Source organism: Xiphophorus couchianus, chromosome 21, assembly GCF_001444195.1.
Source record: "Xiphophorus couchianus chromosome 21, X_couchianus-1.0, whole genome shotgun sequence".
Lineage (NCBI taxonomy): Eukaryota > Metazoa > Chordata > Actinopteri > Cyprinodontiformes > Poeciliidae > Xiphophorus > Xiphophorus couchianus.
In genome coordinates, this window is record NC_040248.1 from 19,931,540 (window position 1) to 19,949,462 (window position 17,923).

Here is a 17,923-nt window from a genome sequence, read left to right on the forward strand (position 1 = left end):
GCACCGGTCTATTTTTTAGCAACCCTATAAATACAAAGCCTAAAATATAGTTTATTTATTCAGGACTTCACTGAATTTAACTGGCTCCACTGTAAACTCACAGCCATGTCCAAAAGCATAACTAAAAACAAATTCTAGCCAACGTGTTATTGTATCAGAAAAATTGTAGAAACATGCCCAGAAATCATTTTGACATCTCCATTTAATTACCACCAGACTTTCTCTCTGCTAATGCGCTTTCAGACCGGGCCGTGGCAGTTTTGTTGTTGACTCGATGTAATTGTTGTGATTCAGCCTAAGTGGCTCCGAGTTCCAAGTGGCAGGAGCAGATCTTGAATGGCACATTAACAAGAGTGCCCTAATCAAATACTTCTGTTGAAAACAACATACGCAGCCCATTACGTCGTTGTCATGTCCCCCAGCCTCTCCTTGTGTTTGCTGTTTAATTGGCTTATTGGAGCCAGGATTTCTAACTAATCTAGAAAGGGATACAATTACTTTCATCCTGGTCTTCTATTACCCAAAAATGAAGACGTCAGTGGTTAATTGCTGAAGGCCTATTAGTGATGTATTCTCCTAATTGCCTGATTGGGCCATTAATGACAGTATCTACTGATGGAGACAGGAGTTTGATTCTGTTCATTAAGCTGCGTCTTGGGCTGGGAGGAAGTAGGAACGTGGATGATTAGAGTAAAAAAATCACAGCAGAGAATTTCATGTTGAAGTTTGCACACACTCACTGTCAACAAGAGTGTTGTTAATATTGACTTTTTAAATAATTTTTCTTCAATTTGACCCATTGTAGAAAATAATTTAAGGCAGCATTGAGATGCAGCTTCCTCTTACTTGTTGCATTAAGCTAACAAGTAAGAGAGTAGACCAGGGTTGCAGCTCAGGTAAAATAAAATCACACAGATACATTGTGTAAAGCATTGCACACTTTACATAAATAATTTCTTAACAAAAACACAAGTCATGCAGAAGAGATCTAAGACAGAAGAGATCACTTTACATCAGAAAAGTTCAGTTCTCCAAGGTCCAAATGTGCTTGAAAATAGAACAAAACTAAAGTTATGTTTACATGAAACTGCATATACTTTCGGATGTTGATTGGGGAAAAGTTTTACATTTAGATGGCTCCAGTTGCACACTTTGAGTCAGTTGTAGTTGTCATGCCAGGCCACTAGATGACACTGTGATTTTAGCATCTCGTTGAACATGTGATCGCTTTTGACCCTTTGCTTCTACCTGATTTTAAACAGAAACCCATGTCCCAGGAACAAAGTACTAATGTAACACATATACTCCTTATCAGAAAATATGCTCAGCTGAACAAGTTAAGTAGCACAACACAGCACAATGCTATCTGCCAGAGTTTTTGTTTTTATCTGCTTGTGCATGCGTAGAATAAACCCTACAGTCGTGTATTCTGTGCATGTTCACTTAGTGGTATAGAAAAGTTTCACTCTGAGACCTCGTTTTAAAAGGTGTTGGTGTCGTGTAAAAAAAAGTGCTACAGTTGTTTATACGGGTCTTTTGGGATCTGTATAAACGGTGCCTAAAAAGATTTTAAATGTTATGGATGTTTTTCACCTACATTTCTGCAAAGCTCCTCTGATTTTTGAATGCTAATAGGTTATTCCTGCCTTGATTAGTGACTTACAAGTACTTCGTATGGCTCTTCAATGCAAGCATAACACACAAGTTGTTTTGTGAAAGTGGTGTTTGACTTGTACGACCATAGAAGTTTTCTCCGGAGAGCATTTGACTTGAGATCCTTTGTTCAACCCACTTTGCACGGTGACACCAGCGTTCTGTCTGTTTCTTGTTTATGACAGTCTGTGGCCTATATAATCATTCCACTGTAAAGATATGCTTATATAATAACTCCAGCTATGGAGTGAAATATTTGAAACCACATTACCTTTTCGTTCCAAAATACCAAAAGCTGCATTTATTTGCTTTATTATTAAGTGCTGAAAAATGTCCCTAATGAGACAAACGTCTTACAGTAACTGTGTGACCTTGCATTAAAAGTTGAGCAGCCATGAAGACAAACTGCATATTTGATGCTCGGCATAAATAATGACAGCTATTTCAGTCTGCTCAGTTATCACGACGCGCTGATGGAGAGATCAGAGAGCGTCATTATCCTCAACAGCTCAACTTTCCAACTCCATAAGCAATCTCTTTACCCTTCTGCAAGTTTGTTTGCGTGAAGGAGTCGGGAGGAAAGTTGCCGTCCTCGTTTGTTTCTCCTGGTGTTCCTTGTTCATCACCTCATCACTGTCAGCAAGCTGACAGACAGATCAACAGACTGCCGGAGAGACACATGGGGGGGGAAGTAGGTCATGATGAACTATCAGAAGTGCTGACAGCTCTGTGAAATGAGCAGCTAGTTTGACACGAATACTAATCACTGCTGTTTGAAAAGCCTCGACTGAACCAACGTAACGCAACTTGCCAACCAGACTGCCAGAAATACGCAGCAAGGTTGGTCTTTAGAGACTTCTTACCGTCTCTCTGATCACACTGACTGATTAATCAAGATTGAGATTGAATTGAGACCAGAGAGAGATTTTATGTATTCATGTACCCTTTTTTCCGGACTAAATGTGTATGTACGTTTAGCAAATTTTAAAGGCTGGCCTGTAAACCTAAAGACACAGCAAATAGCAACAACATGGAAATGCACAGCAGTAAACAATTATCAATAAAATATCAACCGATATTGAAAAATAAGTCATATTGACCAATACTTATGTTAGTGCCAACATATCGTGTATCCCTAAAACATATTGTCCATTTTTCATATTTTTTATTACGTTTCTGTGTTGTTTTTTTTTCTCTATCTGACCAGGTCCAGAGGGTCTTGGTTTCAGTATCACCTCCAGAGACGTCCCTATTGGAGGAAGTGCTCCCATTTACATCAAAAATATTCTCCCTCGAGGCGCTGCCATCCAAGATGGACGACTGAAAGCTGGAGACCGGCTGTTGGAGGTAAAGCAGGGCTTTCAACCAATCTGTAATCTTTTTGTAGAGTTTGTGGAGTGTTAAAAGACTAATTGTCTGTGATTTATGCAGTTATACTCCAGCTCTCTTTAGGATATCATTAGTTAGAACAATATTCAGATTTTCAGCTAAACTAAATCATCTGAGTAACACCACAATGCAGATTCCTGCTGTGTTTGTAAAGCCTGGGTCGTTTTAGTGACTGTTGGACATATTGTTGTGCAGGTTAGTGGAGTAGACCTGAATGGAAAGAGCCAGGAGGAAGTGGTAGCCCTGCTTCGAGCCACACCCATGGACGGGACGGTGAACCTGTTGGTGCTTCGTCAGGAGGACCTACTTCTGCCACGAGAAGTGGTCAGTACCATTCTGGACTCTCGCTTTATGAAAAGTAGACATTCTATCTATATTTACCAGATTTTGATTACAAATTTTCTACAGCATATCTGTGCTGATTCAATCATTCCCATCCAATCAGCTGGTAAATGGATTTTAAACCTCAAATATGGATCCTGTATTCTGTCTGGACTTGTATAACTTTGACTCTTACTGATGCTCTCTGATATATCTATATATTTTTTCTTACGTTTTATGGTTGAAATCTTTGTGTGATTCTTTTAGCGTAATCAAGTGAAATAGCTCTTTTTGTCACTTGCTATAATAACTTATGAAGTGCAGGCTGCCTTGAAATTGCTTTTTACAGTTTTTTTTAGTTGTTTGCTATTCACAGATTTTTCTCTTTAGAGATTTTCAGAAGTATTGTGGATGCCCAGTTTCACTCCTTTTTAGGATCTTTTAACAGTCCTAATTTCTGCTTCCAAATTGCAGACAAAAAAATATGTACCTTTTGCGGCTTTGATGAGAAACGGCAAGTTTCTGATCTATAAAGACCCAGACGTTATTAAAAAGAAAGGACACCTGCATTCAATTTTACGCATTAGGACATAATACATATAATTTGGTCTTTACCAGCTTAAATTATTTTTAAACTTAAACTCAAACAACAACAACACACTACATTCAACTCTGTCATTTGTTATTTATCAAACTGTGTGGGGACCTCTAAATGTCACACAAACCTTGAACACAATTAATAGGAGTGTTTTTTCTGGACAGTGAACTTAACTGTGTCCACAACATTCATTCTGGAGATTATTTCTGAAGATTACTGGTGCTAAAGATGGATTTAAAAGGTATTAAATCATGAGGTGCTGTTTGTTATTGCATCAAAATTTTCCCTTTATTTTCCTTTTTATAAAAAATGACATGGTAGATTCTGCTTTGTTTTGTACATTTAATGTCAAAGAACGTAACTTTTACAAAAATATGGTTTTTTTTTTACATATTTGTTTAAACTGTCACCATGTAGTGACATTATAATTTGAGACAGATAATCTCAAAAGAATGAGCTCCTCCACCTTCTCCCAGTGCTACTTTTGCCATCTGAAGAAATTTCTCCGCTCCCAACCAAAAACAACCAATCAGGAAAAAGATGGTACAGCCTCTTTTAATATCATGATTTTACATAGCATTTAAAAAACCCCCCAAAAAAACAAAGCTTTTCTGTATCTACCTTAAAACAGCAGCATATAACTGTTATAAAACATGTTTTTTTTTTTTTTTTCCATTTTTGTTAAAACTAAAGCTACGTCATTGACAGTATGGACAGATGGTCTTTCTTCATTCTCTATTAACCAATCAGAGCCAAAAGGAGGGTCTTAGCGCTTAGTCAGTCACCTTCATGCTAAATGCGCTAAAGGCAGAGAAACAACTTACCGCTTCAGAAAACATGTTTATCGGCTGTCATTGGTAGTTATGCTAACTAGCCTTAGCATTCGTTACAGTCTAACAGCAGCGTGTACGCGAGTGATTGACAACACTAAGACCCTCCTCCTGCTTTTGATTGTTTTGTTTTTTTTGACAGAGCAAGAAGGCAGATAATCTATCTCACATTATACTGTTATGACATAGGGACAGTTTTAACAAAAGTGGGGAAAAAACATGTTTTATAAAATCTATATGCTGCTGCTAAATACAGGAAAAGTTCTGGATTTTTTTTTATGTGTTATGTAAATTAATAATACTAAAAGAGACTGTGGCATCTTTTTCCTGAGAGTAAACTCAGAACACAATAGAGTCCAGAAGCTGATGGTAAAAGACAGACTTTAGTCTGCACCAAAAATACAGCTACAATTACATTCACATACATTAAACAAGCACACAGACGCAGACAAACTCACAGACTTGTGCTCAGACACCAGCGCCTGCACACAGGGTGACTTTGGCTGTCGCGAAACAGATGGCAGGGCTGCTGCCCTCGTCCAGCCCGCTCTCAGTGTCTCTGACAGCAGGTGTGGGCTTCACAGCCCCTCAGCAGACCAGGAAGTCCTTTATGCCAACCTCATTTCTGCCCATAAACCTCAGCCTGGCACCCAGGCTCTTAACCCTGCCAAAGAAGCTGTTAAAACTGTACATTGCTGAACACTCAAGGCATATTTTACTAAAGAAATGCAACCCGAGTCTTTAGATTTCACAATTTTGTTTCATGAAGAAAGAGCCATATTGCCTCATTTGTATTCAATATGCTACTAATGTTAAATTCTCTGTCTTTTAGCGGTTCGTAATGGCTTCTTCTCTGTTGCTTTCCAAAACACATATTACTTTACTTTTATATGGACCAAACTAATTCATACAGTGGTTCTTGACAGTACCTGACAAATGCTGCAGGGGTGACTAAAATGCCGTGGCAACGGTGACTTCAGATCATTAGTAAAGTAGTAGAAATTGTTGGCTGGATTTTGTTCACTTCTCAGAAAATGTTTTTTATCATTAATATTTTGACCAGCATGACAGTAAGTATGAATTTTTGATGGATCATTTTCTGCTGAAATTAAGTAGGTTTTTTTTTTACTCATGTAACATTTGTTTTGACTTAGAGCCGTCGTATCTCTTTCAGTAGCAATATCACAGAAATTCAGAATCTTTTTTCTTTCTGGTAAAAAAAAAATAAAAAATTTATAAGGAGGTTGATGTTTTGACTGTGACAGTAATTACTAATAAAGCATGATAGAAAAGCATAGCGGGTAATTACCTCCTATCCCAGAAATTGCGGATAGATGAATGTGTGTTTGCATGTGTATGCTCTGCAGATCAGTTGCTCAGATCCACATGAATGTAAGCACATAGATGAACATTTAGTCGCTGTCATTCATCCAATTGCCTCAGTGACAAGCTGATGATGTTTTGAATTGCGGTTTGAATGATATACACACTCACCCCTACACACACACACAGTAGGTCTTTCTGTCTTCATCGGGACTTTGTATTGACTTCCATACATTTTCTACTCATTTCCATAGCCTAACCTTAAAACTAACCATTACCAGTATATGCTTAATCCTAAATCTAACCTAAACTCAATTCAAACTAACCCCCAACCCTAAAGCAGCACTTCTATTTATTAGACCATTGGAGGAGGGGGTCCTCACAATGTGGTGGTTGTTGGAACAATGGGCCTTACAAAGTATCAAATACAAGACTACTCACACACATCCATGCACTCACACACCACTGCCAGTATATTCCTAAACCCAAACTTAACCAAAACTTCATTCACACCGTATCTGTAGACCTAACCAATAAACCACAGAAGGGATTCCACCGCATTAGGGCCAGGCTTTGGCTGCCATATCCGTATTTATAAAGTTAGTGAATATGCTAGAGAAGGTCTTAAATAGATTAGCTAAATGAGTACACACACCCGCACGCGTAGACAGATGGGTTGACAGCAGTAAAAAGCAGGTCTTTTTGTGTGGTTGACATTTTCCCACTGATGTTTGATGTTGGTGTCATAAATCCCACACATCCCCTTTTGTTTGGCTGTTCCATTACACGTTCACTACACCATCTCCCTGGGGAATTAATTTATTCTCCCAGCATGTTTGCATCGCATCCTTAATTAACACGGTCAGAGTGTGTTTTGACATGCTTTTGGAGGCAACAGCAACAGCTCTCAATAGCTTTCAATAAACATGTACTTTCAGGGAAGAGAAAAGGTTAAATGGTAATTGAGCAAAATAGGGCATTGCCCTTTGTGGTTTCTATGGTCTGTCACTTTCCCTTCTGCAGTCCAAGGATATCAACAAATATTTTCATATAGATAAATTACAACATATACGATAATATTAGCAAGCTTTAACCTTTACTCAGCGCTGATCTAATCAACTTCTTCAAAATCGAATCCATCAACCATAAGGTTGAATAGAATTCAAATGAGTTTATTAACTTATACCCCACCCACCACACTATTGCATATCTTCCTTACATTTAAATGATAAATATGTAGCAAGATATGCAGCTTAAAAGAAGCAACCCTCCAACATTGTCTTTTTGGGTCAGGCTAAAAATGATGTGGCATTAATACGACATGTTTGTGATGCCATATGTACACTTAAAACCACCATTGCTACAGATCAATGCATTCAATGCAAAATAATGTTGCTATTCTAAAGCGAAGCTATTTCGACTCTCTGTCACTAACATTTTGTTAGGTGTGCATGTTGAATAATTGAAGTGGCTCCAACGGCAAAGACGACTGTCCTACCTTTTGTCTAATTCAGCTAATAATTATTTGACCTCTTGCAGATGTTCTTGTCCTGAGCTTTTATTCCCATATTAACCGTTTACCCCAAACAACTTATATCAGAAGTAATATATATTTTATGGTATAATATTTTATGACTGTGAATTCTACATTCTTAATCCCAGTATACAGTCAATATACAAGGTCTATTGCTCCTGAATTTGTGGGGCAGTAAAGATTATTTCTTAAGACGTCAGACGCCCACAAACAGTTAAACTTTCACATGCAGCATCACACTGTGAGAATCTAAGACAGATCCATAACACTAAACTGTACCGTGGCATATCCAATAGATGTTTTATGCTGTTGGCATTAATCTCCCAGCTTGCAACAATTGTCCTTTTTGCTATATTCATTGTTTGCTCTATATTGTGGAGATTAATCTTCCAGTTTTGTAACAAAGTCAGAAGCCAGGTTGTACTGAGCAAAAGCATATATTGAAAATGACAAGAATTTCCCCTTCCTCCACCTGTTTACTAGTTAAAAGCCTCCACATTTATTCTCCACTCTCTCCGTGTGCAGACACACCCAAAACAAAAGCAGAACGTCTGTAAGTATTAGTCATCAGAAATAAAAACGATGAGTTTGGAAAATTTGGGGCAAATCTTCAACATCTCTTCCGGTGAGCAAATACTGAACCCAGCATGGGGTGTAAATTATCCTTAAACTAGCAGTTGTTGGTGCTGCGTCAGCAACAACTGCTGTGGCGCCAGCTTCTTATTTCCCTTCCCACACTCACACAGAAGTTTATATCCAATCATATCCTGAGCATATTTTAAACATGCTAATGTGCTCCTTGTAAAAATCGCACGCGGCAATCTGGCGCCGATTAACTACACATGCGTTGGGTGGTGTAATAAGATTGTCCGTAACTGCCCTTACATCGCTCCATGGCCCTACATGAGCAGCATATTTCATTTCCAATAGGCCCGGAGAAGATATGGTCTCATGTAGCCTCAGCTGGAACACTGGCGGCCGCATAAGAGCAATTAAGCACTGCATTAAAATTCCCTCTTTATGATCATATCACACTTGTCTCTGATCCATTAGTAGCTGTTTCTGCCATGCAATGAGAATCTTAATTGCACAATTAATTGAGGCCTCTGATTGATGTGACAGTTAAATTTATATCACGTGTCAATGCTGAGGACAGGGTAGACAAATGTGTGACAGTATTGGTGACAATTATCATAGAGTAATGGGCTGTTTCATAAGTGTCAGGCCCAGCGGCCTGGTTTAATATCCCCCTTGTATGTTTTTTTTTTTTTATCCCTGGACTGTAGTTGAGTCACGGGGGCAGGGTTATTTTATTAAAATACTTTTTTGGAAAGAGAACCCTGGTGTTTTAAGTCCCTGAAGTATAAAAAATGTGGATATAAAATAACTTCTTCACTTTTTGCTAATCTAAAACCAGTATCTAGTTTTATCAGAAGAAGAATCCAGAGAAACCCCTACTAGTTTATAAATGATGGACTGCTTATTCTTATTAAACATGAGGAACCAATATGTAATTTTATGCTTTTACCTTTGTGTCTTTCTTTTGGTTAGTGGTTATGTTTGTATTTCCTTCTAATTCACGTAAAGCACTTTGAACTGCTTTGTTTCTGAATATTTGCTACATAAATGAATTTACCTTACCTTAAAACTGGATACGTTCAGTGTTGCACATTTGCTCAACTTACTTCTCCAACTATCTATTTTTAATGGCATATGTGAATTTATATAGCACTATGTTTAGACCAGCTACTCAAAGTGCTTCACCAAGAGACACATTCACTCAGTCACACGCCAATCGGAAGATTGGTTAGGTAACCTGGCCGACATGTGACATAAGGAAGCTGGAATTGGACCCACAAATTTATGATTGCAAGACTGCTGCTCTACCGGCTGTGAGAATTTTCTTCAGTTTTATTATTAAAGTGGAAATTGTGAGAAATGGTACGGCATCTAACTCAGTGCCTGTTAAGCTTACAGTTGTTCATTTTGCTTAGCCGTCTTTCCAAACTAGGCCGCATGAATCCAGCAATAGGTAATTTTTCATTTTTGTCCTTTTCAATGAAAAAGGCTAAACCTTTCTTACTAATATTCATGAAGTTGTAGCACTACAGCTTTTAGATGTCACCAATGAACTTAGCCTCTTGATCAAAATTCAGTATGATTTTCCGTGGAATCCACTCTACTCAATCAGTTCTCCTTAAATTCTCCAATGCCTTTTTACACAAGGATGCAGGAGAAGCCATAATCATAACAAATCTGGATTTAAATGCATTTGATTCTCCTTATATTATTCTCACACCACACATATTTCTGCTTAATCAATGGTTCTTGTTTATCACTCAGAAGTGGGGTTTTCTTGAAAACGTAACTTTAAATCATATTTAGTTGCTCATAAGTATACCAAGTTACCAAAGGCTTTGATATCTGCTGGAGTTTCTTATAAATCTTCTTTTTTACTTTCCTTATGCCATTTTTTTAAAATATTAGACTTTTTATCAGTTCTTCATGGGAGCTTGAAATTAAGATTTGTCTTTTTAGGCAAGCATTTGGTCAGTATTGCTTGTTAACTGATATTTTATTATTTCTATTAGGTTTATTATGATATATTTTGGCAGTGGCAGAGCAGGCACTCAATATGCAGAGGTTAAAGTCACTAATGCATCTGTTCCAGGTAGATTCCCAACTCCTTACCATTTACTGCTTGTCTTTCCCTTATCTCTCTACCCGTCTTACTGTCAAGCTACTAATAAAAATGCAAATAATATATCCAATTTATCTGTGAAGCATCTTGTGATATTCATGCAGTCAAAACGCTGAATTCGTAAAATGTGTTAGCTTACTTACATGGCTGGATTTGTTGTGGTTTTGACTGTGTCGTTCACAATTTCCCCGCTTTAAAGTTGGAAATGAAGATTAGATGTTCAGTTGATCTCCATGTAGCAGAAGGAAGAATGGATTTACACTATCTGTTCTCATCATTTTCTTCTTCCATAAACATATGTTCTTTTTCTCGGTTCACATCTGTTCCTGATTGAAAAGTGTTGGAGTAGGTAATGAGAAAGGCTATGGCTTACTTCTCTGAAGCAATGATAAACGGCCTGCCTTTCTGAACCTGTGCACCATCGGCAGCCATGCCAAAAAAGACATCTTCCAAGTTAATATAATTAGATGTCTCTTAGAGTAATGCTTCCTTGCAAGGATGATGTAATGTGTTGCAATTTTCCTAAATAATGTGCGAATGACAGAGTTTTCCATTCCAGGTCTTTTAAACTGTTTATTTATGTTACTGCAGGTGGTTTCGGCAGATATATTACCACAAGAGAAATGATCAAACATCTCAAGGCGATGAGTCAGTTCTTGGTGTAAAAAAGATTCTGCAACATTTTTTGATGGTATTTGCAATTTAAGGTGTGATGAAGCTTAAAAACTGACCTGCAGTTGAATATATTTGAGCGTAATAAGCAGATTTCTTTATTTCTTCACACCACTGAATGCTTCTCTGTAAATTAGCTTGTAACTTATAGTTTATGCTCAGGTGAGGCTAAATTTCAGTGTATAGACCCTGTCAATGTCAATATGTCTGACTGTGCAAGATTCTGTACAACATTGTGCTTACTGTAGTGGCCTCAAAGACTCTAACTAGGGATGCACCAATGCACTTTTTACACTTCTGAAACCGATACTGATATTTGAGGTTTGGTATCGGCTGATCCGATACGTTCCAGAAGAAAATGCTGTTTCACCGAAAATGTTTCTTTTTTTTTTTGTACTGAATGACACATTTATTTGACAATTCTAGTACGGCAGACTTAAACACACCAATAGCATCACAAGCTTGGTCAAACTTAAAAAACAACACAATTTTAATTTGTTTAGTCAGCACAGTTAGGAGTATAGCAGTTAATATAAAAATAAATAATAAAGAAACTGAAACTGACTAAAATAATAGGTTGACTACCTTAGTTAAACATTTAAAAATAAACTACCCTCTGTCAAATGGTTCAGAAAGTGCAGTGAGGAATTCTAAATACAATTATAAAATAAATAATAAAGCATGATTCACTTAGCGATTAAAGCATAGAATAAGACTAAATAGATCTGCTCTACTGGATTGGGAGCATATTCACTGATACACAACCTTTACCTAGGTTTCCCTCTTTTTTTTTTTTTGGTTTCCTTATAATTGTCCGCTCATAACACAGCCCAAAAGAAGCTGATCAAACTTTTCCTTTTAATGCCGGTCTGAGAACTGCATAGCTGCCTGATCAAACGGGAAAAGTTTCGAAACATCCTCTGTCATAATTAAAGCCCGAGCTGCCAAGCGTGGTCGAAGACAATGCCAGCCCGGTTAACATTTTCTGAGCGAGTCTCACCGACGCCACCTGTTTTCGTTTAGCACTTTTCCAGCAGCTATTCCCATAATTACACTCGCTGTCAGCGTGGTGCAGAGTATGGGATGGTGCAGTGCAGCGCTGCGCATTGCCGATAAACAAGGTAGTTAAAGGCCACTTTAACTACCGGCAAAGTTACTCTCCCGGAGGGAATTCGGCATCTGCTTTCGGATCACCGTTATGGGCTGTTGTGTGTCTGCATTTGGACATATCAAAACTCATTTTAGCTTATAATAACGTTGAATGAGAGGTGTATGTTTCTTGATGTGTAACCTCCTCTTTGAAATGCTTTTTTGAACAGCTTCCAAGCACACCAAAAAAGTCACTATTTTATTATTCTCGCTCCATCTAATGTACATGTCTTATTCAAGCTTACAAATACACTTCTTGATCTGGTGTGGGCAGTTAATTTTACCAAAGGGGCCACATGATTGGGAGAAAATATAGTTGCTAATAAACTCTTGCAATTTGTAAAAGTGCGACTTTTATTGGCTGCTGGTGATAAATGTGTTGCATCTGAATAATAAAATAATGTGACAACTGAAACTTTGAATCAGTAAAGGTAATTATCTTCTAAAAACACTGAGTTCCTTTAAATCTGGACTGAAAACTCACCTGTTTAGATTTGCTAATAAATAAATGAAACATTGACCAACATATTTGATGTGTATGATTTTGGCGATGACACTCATCAAAATGTAATGTTTGTTTAACTGCTGACGGTATGATATATTTTTTATAACTGCATGAATGTTTATGACTGTTGTCATGAAGTGTCTGTAAATAGAGACACTTTTTATGCAAAGGTGGCCATTTTAATGGACTTGGCATTAGAAGTGTCATTACTTACCAAATAACACTTCATGACAAAAGTCATTTACATTCATGAAGATTCCTTCATGTTCATGGCAGGTGTTATGTTTATGTGTTTATGACAGTGTTATGTCAGTCTCATATGCACCCTTTCATATAAAGTCTTACCATGTTTAGTTTGTTAGTAATTCAAACTCTTCCACAATCACCCCTTCATTCCACACCCTTAGATTCTGTGAATTTGTTTTTTCTTTTCTTTTTTTTTCTTTTTTTTTTGGTTTAGAGTTACTTGATATTCGCCTCTATTGTCAGGAAATGTTGCAGGGGAGAATCACGGCCAAAGAAATTTGTGTTACAATGCCTAGCACGGGTGCACCTCTTTTATAATTACACCCATGGCTGATTTCTTTTATCCACTTTTAGATTAATTTCCAATGACCTTTATGTCACTAAATTGGGCCAAGTGTGGAAAGAAGCTTCCAGCAGTGTTAATTGTTTTAGGCATTGATGTGCAGAGAACTCCAATTTTTTTGTGTGTGAATAGACTTAATTGCAGTTCATTTGCTCTGTCTTTTTCTCTTTCTGTCTTGGTTTTCCTTGTGTTTTTTTTTCTTTTCTTGCTGTGTTTTTATTTTTGACAGACACATGAGCATATCTCTTTTCAGCACAGAATAGGTTAGACACTGTATAAACACCACAGAAACGGCTGACAGGCAGATGGGGTCTTGTTAGAACAATCGTCTAACTCTTTTATGTCTGTGCCCACCCTCACTCTCCTGCCAACATCTGTGTGGAAATGTTTCCTTTATTTCCCTCCCCTGCCGATAATGACTGGGTGTTAGCCCATCACACTGTTAATTAATAAAGGCCCTAATTGAGTAATGGACGATGACTATAGCTGAGTGAAGAGGAGGAATAAAAGCGAGTGGAGGCAAAGAGTTGCCCTTTGGGGTTGTCTAGCCTACCAGTTAGACAGACCGTTGAGCTCAGGAAACAATGATATTACAGCTCCTCTACATTATAATTATCCTGTACTGTTGTGAATACATAGCTGCTTATTTATAAAGTTTAAACTATGAATCTCCATTTCTCAAATCTGTGATAGAGTACAGTATGTAAACTAGCCTTGAACAATTTTTGTATAAAACCTTTCAATAACTTCACTTTTGCTTAATGTATGAATAAATTTAGATAAACATGCACTCAATATATTAATTACAAAAAAAATATTAGTTGTGATGAATCCGACTGTTCCTCCCTGAGCTGATGCCCCTTCCTTTATGCTTTCATAAAAGCAGGTTCATAAAAGTGCTGAGCTTTGAACAATGAACAAAAACGGTCTCTCTCTTCTTGTTTTTTTTTTCTCCTCTGTGAGGGTGCTTAGGTTCAACTCTTCCTCAGTTCAATTGGAGCAATAACGGCTGTCAGGCGGCTTGACAAACTCATTTCTGGCTAGCGGCTCTTCTTCCTTTCTGACGAAAATGTTACAGTGCTGTCTCATTCTTTGCCTCGGTCTTCTTTTCCCGTAACACATCACTGAGTGGGTGGTTATTCTGTCATCATTTTGGACGCAAGCATTAGCGTGTAGCACAAAGACTCACACCGTGTCTGTCCACCATCGTTTTTCCAGCTGCTGCTTTCTGGTTGACTTTAGCTGGTTTGCTTAAAACTCTATACAAAGACGTAGCATCTATTCACTGTGTGTTAATTTTCATTTGAACATCTTCACCACTATTTAAACATGTTTCTTTTTTAAATAATTCACACGCTAGAATTTTAATTCTTTTTATGTTCATTATACTTGCAAAAGCATGCTGAACAGTTGGTGAGTTGGTATAATAGCATATATTTGTATTCGATCCTTTTAGTGATTTAAGTCCAGCGTAACCACTTGCTTCTACAAGTCAGCTAACTCATAAATATAGCCCACCTTTGTGTGATTTAATCTTGGTATTAATCCAGCTTCTCACAGGGTTTTTCAAGAACATTAGTGAACAATTGCATTCTGAAGACCAAGGAAAACACCAGACAGGTCAGGGATAAAGTTGTGACTCTGGTAGTCAAGAAGTCTTTATCTCTTCCATACTTCCTCCAAAGCCCAACAATCGATGCATGGAACATTTGCGGAACGCTCGTATTCGCACACTTCGCAGACCACCCGGGTGGCACCTATTTCACTTCACCATCTGTCACACCCTGCCCACTGAGATTCCCACTCCTTCTCTGCATCCTCCATTTTACTTTTACAAAAACGTTCACAGAGAGAGCGCCACACCTTTCTGCAGACACCCACCTTTGTGGACAGTGACTTTGCAATTTCCATCCAGGAGTTTTTAGCCATTTGGCAATCTTAAATATTTTGGGTGAAGAATTGCACAAATGTATGCAATTCACTGCGTCTTATAAATGCCCCTCCAATGTAATCCTACTGTTAAGACCCAGCTCAGCCAGTGGGAAGGAGAAGTAACATTAAAGAAATCTAGATGGGGGATAGGGATTTATTGTTTGGGTTTAACAAAATAAAAAGGTAAAAACCAACAATAATCAAAAGGTAGGGGCATACAACCAAAAGTACTAAATAAAACAAAATTTATAAAACAATCAGAGTTGTAAACCAAAGATCTTAACAAAGCAAAACTGCACTTTTTATCCAGGTTAAAGAAGGTTAAATAAAAAAAACTAAACACATCTCTAGTAGAGATACAAAACCCACACAGGGACAAAAGCTATCAAAGTTTACAAAAGCTCACAGAAAGACGAAGCTATTCAGAGCAGTCAAACACCCAACAAGTGGCAAGTTGTCCGAACAAAGAATCAGTCACGCCTTCACCCAGGAAGTCTTGGGTTTAAAAAGGGAGGCCTTATCAGGGATTGGTGGAGCTGATCATTGGTGAGCCAATCAGCTCTGCTGTAGACCTCAGGGAGTGACACAGGAGGGTGAGGGCTGCATCCAGTTTCCAGTGGAGTCAATTTGATTAGAAAGCTGCAGATATACAGAAAAGGAAGAGAAAAAGAAAACATACAAGGCCACCGGCCGTAACAGATCTCATGTCAGTAGTTTAAGGTTCTTCCTCTTCTCTCCAGACAAGCCATGGAAATTTAAACAATATTGATGCATTACATTTGCTCCTGGTGCAGAGAAGGAATTTTCTTAAAGTGTCTGTTTTTCTGGCCCCTATCTGCCTCATTCAGCAGTCGGGAGGGAAAGAAAAGGGTCATTTCCTGCCAAGACCTGGGGATATATATTTTTTTTTTTGTATTAGAACCACAGGTGTTGAAATCCAGCACGATTAAATGGATTCCAGTGGTCGGCATTGATGAAGGAGTCCGGTCTCAAACAAAAACCCCCTCTTGGCAAGTTGTACGGACAGGTGTAGAACAATTTTAAAAGCAAGAAAGAGAGAATGGAGAGAAGAATGGAGGGCAGATAGTAGGGGCTCCACATGGAGAATAGGGGCCCAGTCAGATGGTGTTGAAAAGAGCCTCCACCTGAATGCACCGCTGCATCCTAATAAGTCATCAGCATACGAAAAACTCACAAAAAAGACACACACACCTTATATTCTGCTTTTCTTTTCTCTCTGCTTCTGCCTTCTTATCCACACGGCAACAATTTATCTGTTTTTCTTGATGCTTGGGGTTAATGAAGTTGTTCATAGGAATATTTTCTGGTTTTTGCTTCTACTGCTAGCTAAAATCGTGTCAATCCCAGCCTCTCACTGCTGCCCTCAAACTCCTGTGTTGAGTTCACTAGTATGAGACGATAATCTTCCTTCATCTATATACAAACCATTTTTTAGTGACTGAAAAGGAAACATTAATTTTGGCCAATGTTTCATTTGAATTATTGAATCCTGGTATTTTTGAGAGAGCAGAGACCTTGGCTGAATCATGTCTTCTGCTTTGAAATGTTATGGAACTAAAATTCAAAGAAGTAGATTCTCCTTTCATGAGCACCGTGCTATTCAAAAAAAAAAGAAAAAAAAGAGCTGTGAAACACAAAATTTTGTTTCAGCTCATTTTCTGTGCTGACACCTCTGACAGGGTGTGAACCGCTGATCATGAATTATTTGAAAAGATTCTGGAGATGGCAGAAGGTTTTCAATAGACGGAAACGTGCTTCAAAAGAAGCTGCCACTTGTTTAATGCTGACTAGTGTCTTTTCTTTTTAGTGTTTTTTAGACATTGATATACATTATCGCAAAAGCGCATGATCTATCTTATTTGAACTATTTTCCATTAGATTGTGTGTATTCTATAATTATCTTTAACAATATTACCTCTGTACAGCCAAGACAAAATGTTTTGTGCAAAGTGCTGCATTATGGCAGACTTATACCTCTCAGTTCACCAGATGTGTCGGATAAAATGGTGACGTCAGTTTGGTTCTTTGTCATTTTTGTGACTGCTCTGACAATAAAACTCCTATATAAAGGATGAGACATACAACAGCTAAAAGAAAGCTGTTGTTTTTCTTAATCTTATTCAGATTAAGAAAAAGGAAAACAACAATAATGCTTATTTTGAGACACTGTAGTTAATACAGTCTGGGGTTTTTTTACCATTTGGGTCATTTTCACTCTTTTGAAACACAAAGACAGCAAACTCCAGTGGTATCCTGGTGAGAAATCACTTTAATCTTTCTTAGTTCTTTTCTTCTTCTATTCTGATGAGCAGACAGATGTGACTTTGCAGGATTGCTACCCACATCAGGTTGTAATAAAACTCGAACTATATACGGGTGTGTGCTCCTATATTCTGAGAACACAATTTATTTATTTATTTTTTTAATTATGTTGCATCAAATTAGAAGGAGGACTCTTGCTATTAGCATGAGGGAAAGTTTTTTTTAAAGGAATCAACTTCTGAAAAGTGCTGAGTTTTAACGTATGAGTCAGAGTTCATTGTTCTTGCCTTGTATCTCCAACAAAGTTGTTATACTGGAATGGACTTACGAATATTATGTTTCACAAGATGACTGATGGAATATGGCAATCCTAATCTATGTGACATGTTTTCTATGTCTTTGATTTCCTGCTTCCTCTACTGTGTGTTTACTATTTCCGGTCGG

General features: G+C 37.8%; 1 protein-coding gene across 2 annotated transcripts in view; it reads left to right on the forward strand.

Annotated features, from left to right (window-relative positions):
- LOC114136816 (partitioning defective 3 homolog) overlaps nucleotides 1-17,923 on the forward strand; it is a 384,289-nt gene that overhangs the window by 169,034 nt on the left and 197,332 nt on the right. For both annotated transcript variants that reach the window (XM_028005119.1, XM_028005118.1), the window contains 2 exons: nucleotides 2,861-3,000; nucleotides 3,238-3,366. In XM_028005119.1, coding sequence (XP_027860920.1) covers nucleotides 2,861-3,000; nucleotides 3,238-3,366 — 269 coding nt within the window. The remainder of the gene's footprint in view (nucleotides 1-2,860; nucleotides 3,001-3,237; nucleotides 3,367-17,923) is intronic.